Source organism: Mus musculus, chromosome 6 (assembly GCF_000001635.26).
Source record: "Mus musculus strain C57BL/6J chromosome 6, GRCm38.p6 C57BL/6J".
NCBI lineage: Eukaryota > Metazoa > Chordata > Mammalia > Rodentia > Muridae > Mus > Mus musculus.
Genome location: NC_000072.6, coordinates 30073223 through 30096855, shown reverse-complemented (window position 1 = coordinate 30096855; position 23633 = coordinate 30073223). Strand labels below are relative to the sequence as shown.

General features: G+C 42.3%; 1 protein-coding gene across 21 annotated transcripts in view; it reads right to left on the bottom strand.

Moving 5' to 3' along the window:
• The window catches only part of Nrf1 (nuclear respiratory factor 1), a 105474-nt gene that overhangs the window by 56603 nt on the left and 25238 nt on the right, over positions 1-23633 (bottom strand). For 6 of the 21 annotated variants that reach the window (XM_006505006.4, NM_010938.4, NM_001164228.1 and 3 more), the window contains exons 2-4: positions 7868-8023; positions 6710-6941; positions 1402-1516 (exon numbers count right to left, since the gene is read on the bottom strand). In XM_006505006.4, the coding sequence (XP_006505069.1) occupies positions 1402-1516; positions 6710-6932 (338 nt within the window). In that variant the 5' untranslated portion in view covers positions 6933-6941; positions 7868-8023. Of the gene's footprint in view, positions 1-1401; positions 1517-6551; positions 6588-6709; positions 6945-7867; positions 8024-8135; positions 13697-20368; positions 20536-23633 lie in introns of those variants that run through there. The other 15 variants (NM_001164226.1, NM_001164227.1, XM_030255218.1 and 12 more) reach the window with 9 other exon arrangements.

Below are 23633 nucleotides of genomic sequence, written 5' to 3'. Positions count from 1 at the left end.
ACCTGTGGCAATCCTCCTCCACCCCAGCTTCCCAAGAGCTGGGATCACAAGCACAAACCAGCTTGTGATGTGCTGGGGTTTCCTCTACTCCTGTAATCATTGCTCTCATGCTCTCCCTGGCTGCTTTTTAAAAATGACTACTTTGACTGGGTGTGGTAGTGGACACATTTAATCACAGCACTCAGGAAGCAGCAGGCAGAGCTTCATGAGTTTCAGGCTAGCCTGATCTATATTGAATTCTAGGACATTCAGAGCAACATAGTGAGACCCTGTCTCAAAAATAAAAAGTAAGTAAGTAAGTAAATAAATAAATAAGTAACTGACTACCTTGGTTGCTAATAACTCCCTCTGCCTGAAATGTTCTTTAGACATGAGCACAGTTATTTATTCAATTCCTCCCTGCTCTGGGCAAAGGCTGCTCCTTCAGAAGGCTTTCTCAGACCATTCTTAGAATAGAGAAACAACTATGTTCTTTGATGTCCAGAAATATTTTTTCTAATTTCTTTTCTACCCACAATACTTACTCTCATTTAGTATTGAATGAAAAAAGAAAGAGAAGGAAAGAAGAGATCTGCTCCTAGGTGTGGTGGAGGAGAAACTCTATTGTACATAAAAGGGAGAGCACAGCCAGAGGCAGACAGAGTGGGCGTGACCCTGAGCCGTGTGAGGAGGCAGGTAGGGGAGAGGAGCTGCTAACCAAGAGGGGTAGCCTGGCCTAAAGAGACTGATCAAGAGAGTGGCACAGCTAAAATGGCTGGATTATATAGAGAAGGGCAGCCCAATCCCTGGGCTGCAGAAGTTTACGTAGGGGGCTATAAGTTTACGTAGCCAGCTATACCCTGTTAAGGGATGCTGGGAAAACCGGAAGGCCAGGTCTGTTTTTCAATGTTAAATAGGCACCTTAGCCATTGTACCATGGTTTGAGACCTAACAAATATAATGTCTGTTTACTTTCTCTCTCTTTCAGAACATAAACTTTTTAAGGTCCTTTGTTGCTCAGTGTCCCACTATCTAGATAGAGTGCTGCCTGAACATAGCAGGTGCAGGTTTCCTGGATGAACCAAGTGTCGTTAGACATCTCCCTTTTCCTTCCTTATTTTAAGACTCTGTCTCACTATGGAGCTTCGGTGGGCCTTGAACTCACAGAGATCCCCGTCCCTCTAACTCCCAGATGCTCGGATCAAAGGTTTGAACCACACCGCTGGCCAGTGTTATACATGTATTACATCCTATTTTCTGGATTTTCATCGATTTACTTTTACGGGAGTGATTCCAAGTCTAAACCTGTTATCAAATACTCCATGCCAGTGTCTTGAGGAATCCAGAAAAGAACGTTCTAGCTCTTGACATCCACAGAGGAAGCATGTGAAGAAAGACAAGATGGGGTAAGGCAGCCCTCACCGAAGCAAACGTGTCTGCTGTCTCTTTCGGATAGATGGATTAGACTCAAACACATGAGGCCGTTTCCGTTTCTTCCCTGTTGCCACAGCAGCAGCAGCGGCCATTCCCACAGGACCTGAAATAATAAGTATGTGGTGAGATTAGGCAGGAGACTGCAAGGGTAGGAGACAGACAGCAACACACTGTCAGTGAAAACAGAATGTTTGCACTGTGATCAGTGTTCTTCTCTATTGTTTCCCATGAACCATATACATTTATAGTCAGTCTTTAAGAAGCAAAAGGCTTCTTCTACCTTCCTGCCAAATACTGTCTTGAATTTTGTACAATGCTGTTGCTGTTTTACCAGCATGCCCACACTCTTAGAACAGTGCCGCAAAGGGACCAGAAAACACTACAGCATTGAGAGAAAGGACGACCACAATGAGACAAGTGCAGGGCTTCACACTGCACTTCTGGCTCCATGGTCCTTCCACTGCTTCAAGACTAGCAAATTAAGGAACTGGGTGACTTTGAGCGACCACACGGAAGAACTAAACCAGACCGTGTGCCAAGGATCCTGGCCAAGGAGATGAACATTTCCTTAGTTCAACCAAAAGAAAAGAAAAAAATTTTTTCAATAAAAGCTGAGACCAATGCATACAAGTCTTGGGGTTGTTTGAATGGGTAAGTCTAAGTAATTCCTTACTACTCACTTTTGATAGCAATGGGTTAGCATCAAAGACAGCATGTCACTTTATCCTTTCCTGCCAGCCCATAAAAGGCTTAGATACAAATTAAACTGCTAACATTATATTCACGTGCATATTCTAAATAGGTGAACTGCAGCAAGCCTTTCTGTCTGCAGGCTGCTCAGTGCTATCATGTCCTTGCTGAAGAGAGACCCTCTAAAAGACCCCCAGATCAAGCACAAGTCAGAGGCTGGCTCGCTTTCTACCATAGAGATATGGTAGAGATTTTTTTCCTTCTTCCAGAGTCTCAGTACATAACGCAGACTAGCATGGAATCAAAGTGATCCTCCTACCTCTGCTCTCAGTGCTGGGATTATAGGTACCTTGTACCCAACTATCACATGAAAATCTTAAGCCCCGACATTATTGCCCCTGACATTTTATTATAAAACTGTGGCAATATTTTAACATAAGATCCATCTCTGAATAAAATTTTGTGCACAAAACAGTATTAATTCCATCCACCATGCACAGATTTCTATAACTTATCTGTCTTATATAACTGAAAGCTTCCCTCCTTTTCAGGTTTTTGAGATAGAGTCTGTTGGACAGGCTGACCTTAGAATCATAAAGGAAGCAAGGATAACCCTGAACTCCTGCTCCTCCGGCTGCCTCCTGGGATTAGCGGTATATACTATCATTCCCTGCTTGCCTGCCGTCAGGCCTGCCTTCTCTCCCTGCTTCTGGACTTCCTTTCTCTTTTCTTTTCTTTCCTCCTCCTGCTCCGGTGCATCCTAGGCAAGAATTGTGGCTCTAGCACTAGTGACTCCTGCTAAGCTCCATCCCAAGCCTTGCAACGATTTGCTGACAGTAATTCCCTACACCTCCTTCCCACAGCCCTGGAAACCATACCACATGTTTCAGTCCCCCACAGAAGTGCAATTATACTGTATCTGTCCTTCTGTGGCTGGGCTGTTTATGTTAGTATAATGTCTTTAAGGTTGATCTACGCCGGGTGGTGGTAGCACACGCCTTTAATCCCAGCACTTGGGAGGCAGAGGCAGGCGGATTTCTGAGTTTGAGCCCAGCCTGGTCTACAGAGTGAGTTCCAGGACAGCCAGGGCTACACAGAGAAACCATGTCTTGAAAAACAAAAAAAAAAAAAAAAAAAAAAGAGAGAGAGAGAAAGAAAAAAGGTTGATCTACACTGTCACATGTAGCAAGATTTCCCCTTCTGAATGGTGTGTCAGTGTGTGTGTGCGTTTGCTACTGTGTACAGGGCATCAAACAAAACAACAAAAGACCAAACAGAGGTAAGACAATTTAGAAGATACTAAGCATAGGCCTTATCCTGTCACATGTTATCTTGAAGGTTAAGTTACTAAGACTGGGACTGGATCCTGAGACACAAACTCCTATCACTGAACTGCAATGATCCTATGTCAGGAGACAAGGGTGAGAAGAGTAGGCTATCAAAGATCTGGTGCTCACTGTTCACATGGAGAAATACATTTTGGCTATGGACAGTCAGCTGTTTGAACCAATACTAGTTAACAAACACCCACCTGATGAGGAAGGACAGGTGAGACCGCACATAGCAAACACGGGGACAGAAGTTAAGAGTGCCTGCTCTAACATACCAGAGTAGTGCCTGGCTTGGCAAATTCCAATAAGCTGAAAATATGCCTATCTTCAGACCCTCAACTACTCTCCTGGACACATCTTCAAGTATGTTTGTCAAGAGCACTTGTAAAAATCTAAGCACTAGAGGGATTGGGGCAGAAGGACTGAGAGTTCAGGCCAGCTTGAGCTACATAGCAGAAGCCTGTCTCTTGAGCTGCACAAACGGGTCAGTGGTTAAGAGCACACGCTGCTCTCGCAGAAGACTGGTGTTCAGCCCCACTTACATTCCCAGCACCCACGCAACCCCAACTCCAAGGAAGCCACTGGCCTCTTCTGGCTTCTGCAGGCAGTGGACTCCATCCTCCCATATACATAAGTGAAAATAAGAGCAAAGTAGTTGAAGAATACCCTTTCAAAAAGAAATTCCACCAAGTTTTCCTTTTTTCCATGAAGCAAATGGTAACCCTTTGGTAGTTTATCGAGTATTTTTCTAGTAAAACAGAATAAAGCCAGAGTGAATTAGAACATCAGGAAAAAAAAATCAGAATATATCACTTGTAATGAAGGTATTACTGAATGAAAAAGGCCAAGCGCCCTGTGCACAGTGCACACACATGCGTGTTCCTAAGGTGCTAGCCAGCCAGAAGGTTCCAGAGGTCTGCCTGTCTCTCCACAGTGTGGAACTGTAATGCCAGCCACCACGCCCAGCTTCTTCTCTGGGTTCTGGAGATCAGACTCAGGCCCTCATGCTTGCACACCAAGCACTTTGCTAAGTGAGCCGGCTCCCGGGCCCTCCTGAATTTATTTTTCCATTGAGAATCAACACTGATCAAGAGTTGTCTTAACTGAAGAGAATTAGAACCATTTTTGATAGGTAACCTGGCATGAATTGACTGATACTGACTTTTCTGAGTTGTCTTTTAGGTGTGTCCATACTATAGACTAGTCCTCAGAAAAAAATTCTCTAGCAAGCAACAAATGTGACAGGTCAGGATCAATCATGACTGATGAATTAATGAGGGCTCTCGGACACCTCTGCAAGATTCTCTTGTTTACTGTGAGTGTAAGCGTGTATGCCTCACACTGAGCAGCCTCTGCAAGCTTGCATCCTGCAGAGCCCCTAAGCCCTGTGCAGTCGGTCACACTTATGCCAGCCCTCTGTACTGTCTTCTTCTGCCTCACAAAGCTCAGCCACGATGGCCTCCTTCCCTTTTCATCTCAAAGTCCCTTGCCTGTGACACGTCCTCTGTCTGATGTCCTCTCCTCAACATTTGCCTGCACTGATACTACGGCTGGTGGCCTGACAGCTCCTTCAAAGTAAGCCGTTTTAGTCAAAGACTCTATACCTTGCAGTATATCAAATTACAATTCCTTAGTAGCAACTCACTAGAGATTTGAAGGGCCTCTATTTTTATACTCGACAAATGAAAGACTTTAGTCCTTTTCTGTTCTTTTCTTCACTGCTCATTTTTGAGATAAGGTCTGTGTCGTCTAAGTTGCTATGGAATACCTGGGCTCAAATGTTCCCCCTGCCTCAACCCCCTGGGTAGTTGGGACTACAGGCTCATGCCATTATACCTAGCCAGCTCTAGTCTTTGTTTAGTGATGTTGGGAGCTGAACCCAGGGCCTCACACGTGCTAGGCAAGTGCTCAACCTCTGCATCACGGTCTCAGCTTTCATCATCCTCACACCATAGCAACGCAGCACAGTACAGTAGCAAAGCAAAGCCATGTCTCAAAAGCATCTTCCTTCATAGGAAAGAAGTTGTCCTGGGTTCATTATGTTAGGATGCCCTCTTCTGGGAAGTATAAAAATCTCACAAAATATATGTTACAAACATTTAAACACATGGCTAGCTAAGCACGTGCTTTACCACTGAGCTAGATTCCCAGCCCCTCCATTAGTTTCTAAGTTCAACATTCCAAAAATAGTATTGTGAATAAGTGATGGTACGAGATTATTACACGATTCTCTTCACCTTAAGTAAATACAACATATATACTTTATTAATGTAGTGCTTCGGCCATTCCTGACTGCTGTCCTGCCCAGCACTATACCCACCCAGACATGGTTTATATGTCTAAATACATACTATAAATGGAATAATACAAAACACAGCCAGCTTTAAGTCTCTTAGTATTGTGAAAAACTTAAAAGCCTGAGACAATTAAGGATCATTCTTGGTATCTAGCAGAAGCAAACAGAAACCATGTGCAGCATCATATCATAGACCCCAAATAATTTTTAAAATTAATTTCCAAACACATCACAGAATGGTCATTTACATTTAACCAGTATATGAAGAGAATAGTCAACACAAAAAAGAACTGTCAGTAACATGGATGGTAGACAGATCCACAAGCCCCTCAGAAAGAAGAACTAACAAACAAACGAACAGTAAAATCACATGGTTATCTGTGGAAATCTAAAATCATAATAGTAATAAATTTCCACACAAACTGGAACTTACAGTGCAAATCCGAACAGGTGGAGAAACCCACTCTCATCAGAAAGTCTAATGAGGGCTATATTAGGGCTGAAGGACACTGTTCAGGGTAGGACTCTGGTCTCGCATGTGAAACTCTAGGGTTCGTTCTAGCACAAAGGGAATAAAACCCATACTAGGAAAAACTTTTAACCTTAAAAATATTAAAATCTAAATGTCAGTCCTTACATTTAATGTAAATATAATACATACTCTAGTTAACCAGACTGTGAGAATGGAAGAAAACCAACGCCGTAACACTAGTAGTAAGGGACCCCAAACTCAACTCTCATAGAACAGGCTAAAGTTGGAGGTGCAGGCTTAAAAATTGTGATGAAGGGCTTGGGATGTTGCTCAGTGGTAGAGTACTTGCCTAGTATATGCGAGGCCCTGGGTTTGATCCCCAGCACTGAAAAAAAAACAAAACAAAAAACGATGAAAAGAAATGAGAGAGTGCTAGAATTCCAGGCTCCTTCGATAGGCATGAACCCACAGTTAAGGAAAGAAGCAAACTTCTAGCACAAACATTACCTGCAGCAGCCAGATGGGCAGTTACCTCATCAGCTGCCGTGGAGTTGAGGATGTCCGAGTCATCATAAGAAGTGTCCTCGGGGGAGGAAGGGGAGTCTTCATCAGCACTTAGCATACTGTGCTCAGTGTACGTGGCTACATGGACCTGCTGGACTTGCTGGGCCACTGCATGGGCTTCTATGGTAGCCATGTGTTCAGTTTGGGTCACTCCGTGCTCCTCCATGAAGATCTACTGCTAGAAAAAAAGGAAAGAGGGGTAAGGGGAGGGAAAGGGAGGAGATTCAGTGTATAATGTAACACGATGCTTAAACTAAGGTTTTTATTAAGAGCAAAGAAACTTTGACAAAGCTCTGATTTTATTACTTGACCACACCAAGGTGTGGAAAATTCAAACAACATAATAATAGGATATTTTTGGGCTAAAGCGATGGCTCAGCGGTTAAGAGCACTGACTGTTCTTCCAGGGGTCCTGAGTTCAAATCCTAGCAATCACATGGTGGCTCTCAACCATCTGTAATGAGATCTGATTCCCTCTTCTGGTGTGTCTGAAGAGAGCTACAGTGTACTTACATATAATAAATAAATAAATCTTTTTAAAAAGTAGAATATTTTCTCTGTGAAATAACTGACAGAAATTTACTACCATAAATATATAGAAGCATTCACATGTATCAAGTCAAAAACATTAAATATCTTTTTTTGTTTTTTGTTTTTGTTTTGAGACTCTGTGTAGCCCTGGCTGTCCTGGAACTCACTCTGTAGACCAGGCTGGCCTTGAACTCAGAAATCCACCTGCCTCTGCCTCTGCCTCCCAAGTGCTGGGATTAAAGGCGTGTGCCACCACTGTCCAGCTAAATATCTTTGATATGTACTTAACAATAAAAGACATTTAAAACAGTCCAGGGATTAACATTTGATGTTGTGATATAAAAATATATCTAGACATTTAGACATATTTAAACAAGCAAACTAGCTGGGCATGGTAGCACACCCCTTAATCCCAGCACTTGGGAGGCAGAGATAGGTGATCTCTGTGAGTTTGAGGCTAGGCTGGTCTACAAAGAGAGGACAGCCAGGGCTTTTACATGTAGACATCCTGATGTTTTTAGAATAGAATCACTGTTATTATGATCTGGCAGCTCAACTTGTGGTACTTACCCAGAAGGACTGAAAGCAGCGTCTCAGAGAGCTCTGTGCACACCCATGTTCATAGCAGCATTATTCACAACAGCCAAAAATGGAAGCTACCCAAGTGTCCATCAATGGGTGAGAGGGAAACAAAATGTGGTCTACATGAACCACATACCATTCGACCTTAAAAAGGAAAGAAAATGCAAATTAGAAATAAAGAGGATTTCCTCAACTTGATAAAGAACATCTATAAAAATGCCTATAGCCATTATCCTTAAAGGTGAAAAAGTAGTACCTTTCCCATTAAAATCAGGAGCAAGAAAAGGATGTCTTCTATTGTCAACATTATACTGGAACTCAGTTTATGTAGTAAAAGAACAAAGAAAAGAACAATAAAAGAAAAGGAGACACCCGGGCGGTGGTGGTGCACGCCTTTAATCCCAGCACTCGGGAGGCAGAGAGTTCCAGGACAGTCAGGGTTATACGGAGAAACCCTGTCTCGGAAAACCACAAGAAAAAGGAAAAGGAAAAAAGGAAAGGAAAGGAGGCAACAGTGGTAAGGGAGGGCAAGAGAGAGAGGGCGGAGCAAAGAGGAAGATAAAGCAGGAGAGGGGCCTCTGAGAAGGAAAACACAACTGTTTTTGCATGGCATGACTGTCTACATATAAAGGTGATCAACCAAAGACTCCTGGATTGAACAACAAGTAGGATGTGGTAGATACATAAATAAATAAATGCTTTCTTATGTATCAACAATGAACAAGTAGCATTTGGAATCAGATGTAGTTTCACTTCTATCAATGCCTCCTAAAAGTGAAATATTAAGGTATAAACGAAAACATGCACAGGAGCTACATGAAGGTGGAGGGAAGTAGCTAAAATGTTATGGCCACAGTGAGCGACTAGACTGTGGCTTAGGTTACTACTATCCAGTCTTAGGTGTCTGCTGAAGTCCAGTGAACATATCCCCTGCAATAAACAGGAGACGCTGTGAAGTCTTTGTAAAGTTTAATTTGTATTTCAAATAGAGAGATAAAACTATTTATCATATACAGCATGCTATTTGAAAATTATATACACATCATAAATGATAAAATCTAGCCAATTAAATATGCATTACCTCACATAGGTATTATTTAGGAAGTGAAACATTTAAGAGAGGGGTAAGCAATATATCAAGGGCAGGAGACATTTAGGAAACCCTTGTACCATCTATTTAATTTTGCTGTACACTTGAAGCTGTTCTATTTGAAATGCTATGGGTGAAATTGCTCAATAAAATAAGCTAGTCACAAAGGCAAATACTGTATGAGTCCATTTGGGTTTTATTTTATTTATGTGTGTATGTGCATGATGGGGCAGGGGTGCTGCAGCCTGACTGTAGAGGTCAGGTCTTCCCTTCCAGCCTGGGTTCTGGGCATTGCATGGCAAAGGCTCTCACCTGGTGAGCCATCTCCCCATCCCCAGCCTGTAGTTCATCTGTATAAAATAATTAGAATAATCTATAGAAAAGTAGCTGCCAGGGCGAGAGAAATAGCTCAGCAGTTAAGAGCACTGGCTGCTCTTCCAGAGGATCTGGGTTCAATTCCCAGCACCCACATGGCAGCTAATAACTGTCTGTAACTCCAGGGGATCCAAAGCCTTCATACAGACACACACAGATGAAACACCAATGTACATGAACTAAAAAGTAATAAATTATTTTAATGATAAAAAAGAACCCTGAGCTGTGGTGGCACACACCTTTAATCCCAGCACTTGGGAGGCAGAGGCCGGCAGATTTCTGAGTTCAAGGCCAGCCTGGTCTACAGAGTGAGTTCCAGGACAGCCAGGGCTACACAGAGAAACCCTGTCTTGAAAAAAACAAAAAACAAAAACAAACAAACAAACAAAAAAAACCAACCAAACAAACAAACAAATAAAATAGAAAAAAAAAAAAAAAAAGAAAAAGAAAAATAGCTGCCAGGGGCTGAGTGCAAGCAGCTAAGGAGTTGTCTCATAAGATGTGTGAGTTCTGCAGATCAGGTGCACAATAACACGAGTGTACTTTAGCATTACTGAACTGGGCACCACCTAAGATTTGTTATATATGCTCTACCACAATCTGAAAGTTAAAATACAATCAACCCTCACCCAAGTCTAACTTCCTCTGAATAAAGAATAAATAGGTACTCACAGAAAAATAAACTAAGCCCTTATCTTTATATATATATATAAAAAAAAAGTACATTACTCGATAACTATTAAAAATAAATTCTTGACATTCCTGATGGCTATGGCAATGTAGGGAGAGGAAGGCTGGCTCTGAAGGAACAAGAATGGTATTTAGAAAAGCATTTGGATCTACCACAAATTGGCTCCCTGGCCTTTGAGCTACATGGTGGAAACTAGGCATAAGAATAGTGTCTCACATTCTGGGGTTGTAGCTGTGCTTTGTCTAAGTCACATGTGATCCAAATGGTTATGATCTATGCAACTCTTAAAACTTTAGAAGTTTTTTTTTCTTTTAAATTCTTGACAGAAAACTGTGAAGTTTGTACACAGTGAAAGTTGCTAGATGAAACATACTGACAAAATGTATAGACATCTGACATGAATTTGAAGTTATGATTAAAAGTTGCAGGTTTGGGCTGAAGAGATGGCTCAGTGGTTAAGAGCACTGACTGCTCTTCCAAAGGTCCTGAGTTCAAATCCCAACAACCACATGGTGGCTCACATCCATCTGTAATGTGATTTGATGTCCTCTTCTGGTGTGTCTGAAGATAGCACCAGTATAATCATATACATAAAATAAATAATCTTTTAAAAAAAAAGAGTTGAAAGTTTAACTTGTATGATAACATCACCTCTCGTCATACAATATTAATGCAATACTAATACAAAGTAAGGTTTGATTGTTGTAGTAGTAGTATATAGCACTGCATATCTAGAATTTACAAAAAGAAATGGCAACCACACATATGCAGAAATAATACCTATATGTAGAAAGAATAAAGATTATTTGTATAAAATTCTTCTTTTATACTGTCCTTGTGACATATTTTTAAAGAAAAAAGGTGAAATGTCTGGTAGGGTCTCTTTTCTATCCTATCTTTGTGTGAGTTTTTCAATATACAAGGGATATATCCTAGCTCCTTGTTGGTACTTATCTAAAGTACAATTTGATATACCTAGTCACACAATTAAACACAATATATAAAAGGAAGATACCAATAAAGTGTTATTTTTCCATTAATTTCACTGTGCTAGTCTGAGACAAATTGCATTTTAGAAATCTGGCTACTTCAAAATTGTTTTTTTAAATGATTTGGGATTAGATGGCATCTAAACTGCTTTTCAAAGGGATCATAATGCTGTGTGCTTGGTATAATGGATTTCAGTTCTTTGCTCCAGAATGTAGCTTGCAGCATGAATCAATAGGGCTGTCTGCTTCTCAGGCTTGTCACTTCCGCCTGGTGCCTCTTTTCTCTCCACCCCCCACCCATCAGCCAGCTTTTCTATCTAGCCTCTTGGAGGCTGTAAAAAGCAAAGGCAGGGGCATCTCATCTGAACCAGAAATAGAGTACTTGTAAATATTGCTATGTTCTCATAAAACCATCAATAAGTAAGGTCATCTAAGCCAGGTATGAATGACATACACGTATTGCTGGATCAGGCCTCCACTTCCTTATTTACTTAACAGAAAAGAATGAAGATGGAAACAGTCCACCACATCCCTAGGTCAACTTTACATGAAAATTTATTTGTTTTGGGCCAAGTGTGGTAGAACACATCCTTAATTTCAGCACTCTGGAGGCAGAGGCAGGTGGATCTCTGTGAGGTCAGCTTGTTCTACATAGTGAGCCCCTGTCTCAAACAAACAAGCAAAATTTATTTATTTTATATCATATGTGTAAGTATTTTGCTTGCATGTATGCATGTGTGTACCACATGTCTGCCTGATGTCCATGGAAGCCAGAAGAGGGTGTTGGATCCCTGCTGACGATGGAATTATGGGCAGCATTGGCCACCATATGGGTGCTGGGAACTGAAACCATGCCCCCTGCCAGAGCAGCAAGTGCTTAATTACTAAGCCATTCCTCCAGCCCCTCTCCCCCAGGGCAGCTTTAGTAAAACTGCTTCAGCTTTTATCCTCAAAGAATCAGATTCTCTGGCTAGCAAAAGTAATGGGAATTACTATTGGGGCGGTGGGGGCAGGGTGAGTAATGAAATAATGTGCATTTTAAAAGACAGCATAGACTCTTATCCAGATATCCAGAACCCCTTAACAAGTTACTTAAAGACCACTAAGCCACAATTCTGCCACTGTCTTTTAAGATGAGAGGAAGAAGAAAACAGTATGTATTCTCTAAAGGGTGATGTGAGGCTTAAATGAATTGACCAACAAAGTCTAGAACACAGTTCCCAACACATAATTGTAATGTTAATTATGATGCAAGCCTACACGCTGGCATCTGCCTTTCCTAGCTCACTTCCCAGTCTCACATGCACTGTTCACTGTGCCTCCTCCATTTCTTCACATCGAGACACCTGTTTGAGGCTTCTGACTCTATCTGAGAACTTTGTGCTATGACACGACATGTTATATTAATCTGAGCAGGAAACACCGTCTTAAGACATAAAGTGAGAACGCCAACACACTTAAAACTTTGTGATAGTGTACAAAATGGAGAAGGGGGGGGGAGGAAGAGGGAGTGCCAGCTCATGTTTTCTGAACCAGAAAAGCAAAATGGTCTATCCCACTACGACAGTGGTGTTCAGCAAACTACCCAAAACTTGATTTAAAAATTATTATTCCTGGGGAGTGGAGAAATAAATAGATCTATGGTTAAGAGTACTGCTCCACCAGAGGACAGGGTTTGGTTCCCAGTACTCACAAGCATCTATAAATCCAGCTCCAGGGTATCTTAAGCTTCTGGTTTCTTCAGGCACCCACCCACATTCACATGCACATGCTCATGCACAGACACTAACTTTAAAAAAATGAGGACATGGCAGCAGTAACAGCAACCTCTGCACTGGCAGGCAGGCTAAGGGATAAAGATCCAGACCAGCCTGGGCTGCATAGTTGAAGGCCAGCTTGATCTGTATCAGCGGTTCTGAGATTGTGACCCCTTTGGGCGTCAAATGACTGTTTCATAGGGTCACCTAAGACCACCTTCATATCAGATATTTACGATTCATAATAGTAACTAAATTAGTTATGAAGTAGCATTTTATGATTGAGAATCACAACATAAGGAACTCTACTAAGGGTTGAAGCATTAGGAAGGTTGAGAATCACTGGTGTATATAAAATGAGACATTACCTCAAAAATATGAATGAGTGAATGAATGAATGAAAGAAACTCTCTATTACCAAACTGTAAGAGGTTGCGAGTGTCTGCTTTTCCCCTGCAGAACCAGGGAGCAGTGGCAGAGAACACAGCAGGACTGTCTTAGTTTCCAGCACCCTGCTGACATGACCTCTATGAAGTACCTAGGGAGCTGCTGGAATTTGGAGGAGCCCATCAAGGGGCTTAAATTCAGTCTAATCCACACATAATGGATGAGATTAAGTGAAGAGTATTTAAAAATCAAGGAGAAAGAAGATCAGGCCAGGAAATCTAATCAAAGCATAACAAAGTATAAAAGAGAGCATTAGTCTAATCAATAGCATTATCATTTCAAAAGAAAAAGGGTAATCAGCAAGAATGGTCTAAAAATCAGTCCAAGCGGTGCCCACAGGGAAAAGAGGCTCAAGTTACACTCCTAGATACATCTGGAACCTAAAATTCTTCACTAAGTTAGAACTCATGCTCAAAAGTCAATGAAATCTTCCAGACCTAAATTATACAATCATAGATAGATAGATAGATAGATAGATAGATAGATAGATAGATAGATAGATAAGATGCTCGGTGGGTAAAAGGTATTTGCCACCAAGCCTGACAACCTGAATTCAGAGGGCTCCTGCAAGTTGTCTTCTGATATTTACACCATGGCATGTGCACACATAAAAAATATAAATATAATTTTTATAATTAGAAGAACTAATGAAGTCAGGTGGCAGTGGCACATGCTTTTAGTTCCAGGACTAGAGAGGCAAAGAAAGGCAGGCAGATCTGTGCATTTGAGGCCAACCTGGTTTACAGAGTGAGTTCCAGGACAGCCAGGGTTACAGAGAAACTGTGTCAAAAAATCAAAACCAAACCAAAGCAAACAAAACCAATCAGCACCATAGCACCCAAACCCTAATGCTACCAAACAGAACATAGAGGTGAATACAGAGCTGACAAAGCAGCAAGCGAGGGGGAGAGGCGAGAAAGTAGGCAGGAGCAATGCAGCCCAACCTTCAAGATGAAGAAAGCTGCAGATGAGATGGATTAATATTACCATATAATTATTAGAAAAGGAGCAGACAGGAATGGAATAGTGGAACTTACTCACAGGGAGTCAGTGTGGTATAAAGTACTAAAGGGAAAATTACAGGAGTAAGTGTGGGATTTAAGGTTAGCAAGTGACCAATAAGAAGTCAGCCTACACAGCACGCAGGCAAAGGATGACTGGTGCATCTGGGGAGATGGCAAGGAGGGCTGCAGTCAACATTCACTCTGCTCAGGTCATTATGTAAGTCACAAGTTCCATGCAGATCACTTACTCCTGTAATTTTCCCTTTAGTGCTTTAGACCAGGGGTAACTGAAACCATAAGAAACAAAACCATGGGGTGAGGGCTGCCATGCCTACCTATCCTATACTGAAAATCACTGACAGGTAGTGACCACATTCTCCTGGGTGGTCAGTACTCATAGTTCTATTATTACTAGTGCTGGTACTACTAGGACAACAACAACGACAATGACTACGACTACTGCTTCTTAGACACGGGCCCCAAGATCTGGACAGTCTTCTCTCTATCCACCTCATAGCCACTTCAACACAGAGCCTCACTGCTCCAATATGGTGGCTATGAGTACACTCTGAAGCCACAGTAGTGGCTCTGGCACTTACTAACATATTACACAAGTTTCATTTGGTGTCTTTGCTCTAGTTTCATCATATATAGGTGGAGAACAGATAGAATTGTCGTGAAGCCCAAATGAGTTGCTCATACTCACCAATGGGGTGTGCATGCAATGATTCACAAGTTCACACATAACTGCAGGTATAAAGCTGCCTCAAGTTATACTATACTTCTTTCCTTTTAAAGAAGAAATAATGCTTACAGATCACTTTAAGAGTTTTGACCACACATACAGAGACCTATATCAAAAAGCAAGTCTTCAGTTGCTGTTTTTAAATCTTGGGTCCTTTGGAGAATGGTAAAATATACAGACAGGGAGGGAAAGCACGAGAGGAAGAAGTGGGGGTGGGGATGGTGGGAAGGAAGGAAAGAGACTTGCAAAATTGTTTTAGGGCTCTTTGACTGTAACCAAATGAAAATCAGAACATTCCAAGACTGCATTGCTTCAAAGTGTAAGCACTAGATGGTGCCACAACCAAAGGAAAAAGTGAAGTGTGGAGAATACACAGGGAAGGCCAAGTCCTTAAAATGTTCAACTAGAACACACCTCCACAGAAAAGAATAGTTAGGGCTAGAGAGATGGCTCACTGGTGAAGAGCATTTGGTGCCGTGCAGAGGACTCAGGTTAGATTCCTAGTAGCTCACCCCAGTTTCAGGGGATCCAATAGGCACGCACATAGCACACATTCATATGTGCAGGCAAAACCATTTCTACACAGAAAGTAAATAAACACATTTAAATCTTTAAATAACGACCAGTTAGGCTAATCCACTTCACCAAATGCTTTAAAGACATGCCTACTCTTTTGTAGGCTCTAGACTTTGCCAACTAACAGAACTTTCAGCAGTGACATTTTTGACCTGTCATGTACAAGGTTAACAGCCACTACATACCTGAAGCCATTGACCATATTGAAATGTGACTATTGTGACTTAAGGATTAAAGGTTTCAAGTCAATTTAACTTTAATAATGTTTATGTTAATGTGGTTTTTAGCTTCTATAATGAATGGGGCAGTCTACATTCTATTTTTATTTTGAAAGGACTTGCTTCTTTTTTTTTTTTAAAGATTTTTTATTTATTATTATATGTAAGTACACTGTAGCTGTCTTCAGACACTCCAGAAGAGGGAGTCAGATCTCGTTACGGATGGTTGTGAGCCACCATGTGGTTGCTGGGACCTGAACTCCGGACCTTCGGAAGAGCAGTCGGGTGCTCTTACCCACTGAGCCATCTCACCAGCCCGACTTGCTTCTAATTATAGACCACTATATCATTGTCTCATGGGCTGGTCCAGGGTCCCCCAGCACATATGTCTGGCCTCAGTGAGAGAGGATGACCTAATTCTGTAGACTTGATGCCCCAGGAAGGGAGATGCCTGGGGACGGGGGTAAGGATACAAAATCAAAAGCCTTTATTTCCTATAAAGATCTTACATACCACACAAAGGCTTAAACCTCTAGATTATAATAGTTTTAAAATCATGTGTATGTGTACACATGAATATGCATGTGTATGCTGGTGCCCACAGAGGTCACAGGGGTGGTGTCAGAACCAACCCCTGAAACTACAGTTCCAAGTGAGGCATCTGTTGTGGGTACCGGAAACCAAAATCTAGTCCTCTGGAATTCTCCTACTGCTAAACTGTTTCATTTCTCTAGGCCCTATAACAACTTTTATTAAAGTACCTACTGAAAGGCTGAGTCAATAAGAAAGTAGGCAGTGCCATTTTTTAAAAAGGAACAGTCGCATTCTAGCAAGAACCGTCAAGGGCTAAGTAAAGCAACGCCGTGAGGACAGGGCTGTCAGGCAGTGTGAAGGACACAGTCTTTAGGCTCCAGAATGACAGAAAAGTGCTACAGCTTGAGAAAGCACATGGCATGGGACAGAGGTGACAATGAACACCCAGACAGCAGACACTGAGGGAGTTTGTAACCAAAGCCAACACAGCCCTCTGTGTTCAATCTTTCACACCAGATTCTTTAAGCAACTTACTACACAAAAATGTGGCTAATGCTCACCCACCTGTCAGAGGGGAAGCACTCTTCTACTCTCAGTACTGCAGCACCGCTTACAGCCAGTATCTGGCACAGAACCCCCAATGAAATAGGTGACAATGATAAAAAGAATTAGGAAGATGTATTTTTTGTCAAGTACAGTGCGTAGCACAGGCCTTTAATACCAGCCCTCAGGAGGCAAAGGCATGTAGATCTCTATGAGTTCCAACCAGCTAGAGCTACATAGTAAGACCCTGCTTCAAGAAAAAGATAGAAAGGGAAATAAACATGGGTCGCCAAAGCTTTCTATGCCTTGTTTAGAAGGCTATGGAAGGGAAGTATGAGCAATCACTTGGTGACTGAGTCCAACACAGCTAGCTACTCTGGCTCTTCCAGCTTGGTCGGCAAGCACGGTAAGTTCCAGGCCAGTCAAGGATACATAGTAAGACCCTGTCTCAAGAGAGGCAGGGGTAGGGAGGAAGGGAGGAAGGGAAGAAGGGAGGGAGGGAGGGAGGGAGGGAGGGAGGGAGGGAGGGAGGGAAGTAGGGAAAGAAGGAAAAGAAAATACATTTCAAACACATAAATGCTTAAAAGGCAGGCGAGTGGCTAAAGCTATACCTGTTTTGGGAAGGCTGTAGAGGGGAAGTTTGGTGTGATTAACCAACCACTTGGTGACTGGGTCTGAATACAGCTGCTTGGCTCTTTTTGTAGAATAATTGTTTGTCTGCAGCTGCTCCCAAATTACCAAAAATCAAATAAATAGCTGTCATGTGATAGCAGGATTAAAGGCTGCCTCAATTTCCATTAAGGAGAAATAACATAAATGGCCACAAGCACCGCCCCTCAGTCTGAGACCAGCACAAAGGCCACTTTTATTCAGACCCCGTACACTGTGAAATAGCATTGTGGCCTGGCTGCTTCTGGGGCAGGCCTCCCTTAATTCTGCTGGATCTGTCACCATACAATCAACACTCACGGAAAGCTGTTTCCTAATTTCTGAAAAACAGTTCAATGCATGAATTTTCTTCTCTCTCTCTCTCTCTCTCTCTCTCTCCCTCATTGGTTCTTTGTTGTTTTGTTAGTTTTTTTGTTGTTGTCGTTTTTGTTTGTTTGTTTTTTTGAGACACAGTCTCACTATGTAGCTCTGGCTGTCCTGGAACTCACTATGCAGACCAGGCCTGCCTCGAACACACAGAAATCCACCTGCCTCTCTGTCTCTTGGGTGCTGGGATTAAAGAAAGGCATGAGCTACCACAGCAACCTCTTTGGGGAGTGTCACTACATAAAACAAGCTGGCCTTGTACTCAGTAGCTAACCTTGAGCACCAGACCTTGCTGACTCCACACCCCTGTGCTGGGTTGTAGGTATAGGCTCAATGATACTGTCATGACTTTAAATTGAGATAACTGGGGGCTGGTGAGATGGCTCGGTGGGTAAGAGCCCCCGACTGCTCTTCCAAAGGTCCGGAGTTCAAATCCCAGCAACCACATGGTCGCTCACAACCATCTGGAGATCTGACTCCCTCTTCTGGAGTGTCTGAAGACAGCTACAGTGTACTTACATATAATAAATAAATAATAATAATAATAAAAACATTAAAAACACACAACACACACATACACACAACCAGAAAAACAAAAACAAAAACAAATGTGAGATCTAAATTGAGATAACTGAGCCAATGAGTTCTTTTCTGCATAAAATTAGGAGGTTAGCTCAATTAGTACACTGCTTGCTGTAGGAACTGAAACCCACCCACCCACATACAAGTGGGCGTGGCAGGCAGCACCTGTGACTATGATCCCAGTCCTGGGGACAAGGATAGGGTCTTAGAGGAGTGGAGCTCTGGAGTTGGGAATCCCTGAAGCTCTCTGGCCAGTCAGCCTTCCCCGATGGATGAGATCCATGTTTAATAAGATTCCCTATCTCAAAAAGTAAGGGGAGCAATGCAGGAAGGCACCCAAAGTCAACTTTGGGACCACACCCACAGGCGTGTGTGCACACCTACACAAGTGTGTACACGCGTATGCAAATGCATGTGTACCTACGAGCATGTGCAAATATACATGAACAAGTACATAAGCCACACAAAAAAACCATGGGAGTTATAGATTAGAGTTAGAGATATTATAAATGCCAATGCCATTCATTCATCTGGAATCTGCAATTCAATCCCTTATTCATTCATTCATTCATTCATTCAACAAATATGAGTTCTTGTAAGACATTATAATATCACTTTAGAGTGCATATTCTGAGAAAAACTGTGACCCTCAACTCTCACTTTCTATTTTTATTTTAAACAATATCTTCTTATAGAAATAACACATGTTCTCTGACACACCCCAAGAGGAAACAAAATAAAAAATTAAAAGCATCTTAAATCACTACTGAGAACACCTTTGCCGGTCTGCTGTGTGTCCTTGTTTTTCTAATATTTACACTCAGTCTTTGTGCCTGGGCATTTGGCCTGTGTCTATGTATGTACACCACACGAGTACCTGACACCTGCAAAGGGCAGAGGAGGGCATCAGATCCATGGAACTGAAGTTACAAATGGTTGTGAGCTACCATGTATGTGGGTGCTAGGAAAAGAAGCTGGGTCCTCTGAAAGAAAGAGCAGCAAGTGCTCTCTTACTTACTGAGCCAGCCACCTCCCCAGTCTTTTCTAGTTTCCTAATGTGCTGTTTTGAGCTACAGCTGGCCTATATTGTCTTTTTTTTTTTTTTAAGTTTTCTTACTTTGTGTGCGTGTTTCCTGGTTCCCTGGGAGGCCAGGAGACTCAGATCTCTGGAGCTAGTTACAGGTGGCTGTGAGCTACTAAAAAGCGGGAACTAAGCCACAGTCCTTTGTACATATCTTGTACTTTTTGCATTTGATACAAAGTAAGAAAATTCCTCACACTCTTAACATGTTTTGTATCATTCTAAAACTTTTAGTTAGTCCTAGCTTAGTGGCACAAACCTGAAATCCCAGCACTTGAGACATGATGGCAGGTTGCTATGAAGCAAAACTGAGGCCAGACTGAGCTGCACAAAGCATCTTCATCGAAAAGCAAACAGGAAAAAAGCTGAGCATATCCACTGCAAAGAAGGCACAGTAGGGGCCAAAAAGATGGCTCAGCAGTTAAGAGCACTTGCTGTTCTTGTGGAAGACCCAAGTTTGGTTTCCAGCTCACCACCATCTGTGAATCCAGTTCTGGGAGATCTGAGCCATTTTTTGGCCTCTGGGGGCACCAGGTATGCACAGCTCACAGACATTCAGACAGTCAAACATCCACATACATAAAAGTAAACAAACAAAACCCCCAAAACGAAACTTGTATTATAAGTTTATAATTTTTTCAAAAGAATGTCTAAAGTCGGTCAGTGGTGACACACACCTTTAATCCCCAGCACTTGCGAGACAGGCAAGTGGATCTGAGTTTGAGGCCAGCCTGGTCTACACAGATCAAGTTCCAGAACCTCCAGGGCTACACCGAGAAACTCTGACTCTAAAGACCACAAAAAGACAAGACAAGACATTACTTAGGTCAGGGTGTTTGCTGCTGACCAGAGCAACGTGGGGAAGAAAGGGCCATTTCAGCTCACACTTCAGATAATACTATCACCGAGGGGAGTCAGATGAGGAACTGGAACAGGGCAGGAACCTGGAGGCAGGAGGCCATGGAGGGGCTCCTTACTGGCTGTTCCTTACCAGTTGCTCAGTCTACTCTATTATAGAACAAAGCCCAGGGATAGACAGCACCACCTACAACAGGCTGAGCCCTCCCCCAATCACTAATTATAAATACCCTACGGCTGGATCTTATGAAGGCGTTTTCTCTCAATTGAAGTTCCCTCCTTTCAGATGACTCTAGCTTTTGTCAAGCTGACAAAATTATCCAGTACAACTGCTCTTGTCAACTTGACACAGACACATAACCTTTCCTTTCTCATTCATCCCCTAGGTCTCATATTAAAAATATAAACAACTTTTAAGAGCCTTTACAAATTCAAGCACATTCAGTCTTTTAAAAAAACCCAAGCTCTCTTAAAAGCCAATGTCTTTGAAAATTCAAAGTCTCAAAATTGTGGACTCCAATAAGGTCAGAAATAAAAACTCACTTCAAGAGAAAAGAACCAAGGCACGGTCACAAGCAAAGCAAAGCAAAGCAAAGCAAAGCAAAGCAAAGCAAAGCAAAGCAAAGCAAAGCAAAGCAAAGCAAAGCAAAGCAAAGCAAAGCCAAGCCCCCGAAGTGTAAATAACTCAACTTCCAATGTCTGGGATTTGCACCTCGCTCTCTGGGTCCTTCCTTCCAGCACACACAGCTTGTCTTCTAAGCTCTGGCAGGCTCCACTCTATGGCTGCTGCTGTTCTTAAGTGGTCATCCCTAAGCTCCGTCATGCTACTGCCATCTCCAAAATGCTGGGGTCTCTGCTACAACTGGGCATAGGCTCAGCTTTCACCATAGGCTCTCTCCATAGTGCCGAGCCTCAACTTCTCTGAATGACCCCTTCAGTCCTGGGCCTTTAAGGGCTACTAAGGCTGCACCTTCACCACTGGCCTGCCTCTCCTGGCCTCTCTCAGTGCCTAGCCTCAGCTTCTCTCCATGACCCTTCCTGCCTTCAAACCCAGTACCACCTGGGTGATTCTTACACAGTACCAAGCTCACTTGCCATAAGAAGAAATACAGTCTAGTCCTCCTCTGAAACACAGCTTCGGTGTACTGAGCTCAGAAAACACTTTCCAGGAGATTCCCCCTCATTTATTCTGGCCTCCTCTTAATCACTGCTAATTTATCAGCTCCAGTTGATCAATGCCTATCCCAGCAAAAGTTTCACTTTACTAGTTCTGGTGTCTTGTTAATCACAGCTGATTCTTCAGTCCCAGATATCCAGAACCACAGACTCTTAATTCAAACTAGCAATGGCCCCATGTTTAACCTCTCTGAAATGTCACAAGCCAGGCCTCCATCTTCTGCACTGCCCTCAATATTCTTATCTTCCAAGCTACTACAAAACAGCTCACCAAGCATTGAACACTCCATGGCTTTGCTTGCACAAACGTCCCAATTCCTTCCACTATCCCGACCAAAACAAGTTGGGCAAGAAAGGGTTTATTTCAGCTTATGCTTCCAGATATCTGAAGGGATCACCGAGGGAAGTCCACCTGCCCAGGAATAGCACCACCCACAATGGGCTGGGACCCCCCCCCCCCAAGTCTCTAAGAAAATACCCTACAGCGGAATCTTACGGAAACATTTCCTTTTTTTTTTTTTTTAGATGACTCTAGTTTAAGTCAAGCTGGCATAAAAATTGCCAACATACTTTCCTATTCCAGATAATTAGGTAGTTCCAACTTTTACCATTCTAAATATAATTGTTATCATATATATATATATATGTGTGTGTGTGTGTGTGTGTGTGTGTACTCATTCCTTGAATTCAGTATTTGTTGAATAAGTGAGTTTTTAAAAAGTGGTTTGCTAACCTAAGATTTTAAGTACATACCCAATAATTTCCTTGACTTTTGAACGACGTTACAACGTTGCACATACAGTTATGGGGTATTGAACACACAGTTAAAACAAGCACAGAAAGTTCATACAGTAAAACAGCAAAGATCAGCACAGATGGTGATCAGAGGACAGAATTAAATGATCATTTTTGCAGATACACAGGAGGCTAAGGCAAAAGGATTGCTTAAGTCCAAGAGTTCAAGAGCAGCCTGGGCCACATAGCATGGCTGTGTCTCAGAAGAGGAGGTACTACTATCCTCAAAGAGGAAAGGATAACAGCATTTATAACTCCATTTTCCAAAATGGCAAGACAAGACATCCTGCCCAGCTCTGATTCCTAAAACAACCTAAGTGGCCTGGGGATAGCATGTAGCAGAGTGCTTACCTTGCAAGCAAGGTGCCTTAAACGGAAGCGCCAGTACTAAACTGTAATAGTAAGGATAAATATAAGCTAGCTGGGCTCAGTGCTGCACACATAATCTCACACACAGATACAGTAGGATCCATTACTGAGTTCCAGGTCGGCCTTAGCAACACATTAAGTTAAGGGCACTCTGAGCATACCTCAAAAACAAACAAAAACGGACCAGGTGATATATAGCGCAGGAGTAGAGTACCCCGCGCCTAGATTGTGTAAGACCCTGAGTTTGACTTCCAGTGAGCAAGTGAATGGGAAAGGCCAGTGAGACTTCTCTATGGATGAAGGAACTTGTCATCAAGCCTGATGGCCTGGAGTCCACATGGTAAGAGCAGAGAAATTACTCATAAAAAGTGCTCTCTGTCCTCCACATGCATGTCATGGCACATACATGCACATACAAAATGAGTAAATGTTCAAAAATAAATACAATAAATGTTTTTCAAAATAATAAAAATATCAAATGCCTGAAACTATGAGCAAAAGAGAAGGGTTGTTTATAGTTAGCAGGGCTTGGAGCCGGGCAAAGGGAGACTGAGAGTCCCCTCATTCATGTTCATGGAGATTCAGTGTGCACTCTCCATGGCTTTCTAGCTAATCAGAATAAACAGCGGGCTGATAAAAACTGATTGGAAAACCTGTAACCATTCATTTCATCTCTCCAAACTCTATCTTATATTTATTAGCAGTCAGACACAACTATTCACAGGTTGTCCCTTAACCAGAGACAAATCTAAAACATCTAAAGCCTTTGAGAGCATCAAGACTTATTTCTAGTTGGCAGCAAAATTCAAGTTCACACTTCCTTCCTCCCAACCAGGTACTCCCTCTTCCCACCAACCAGCACTGCACGGGAGCAGAGTTACTTACGTGT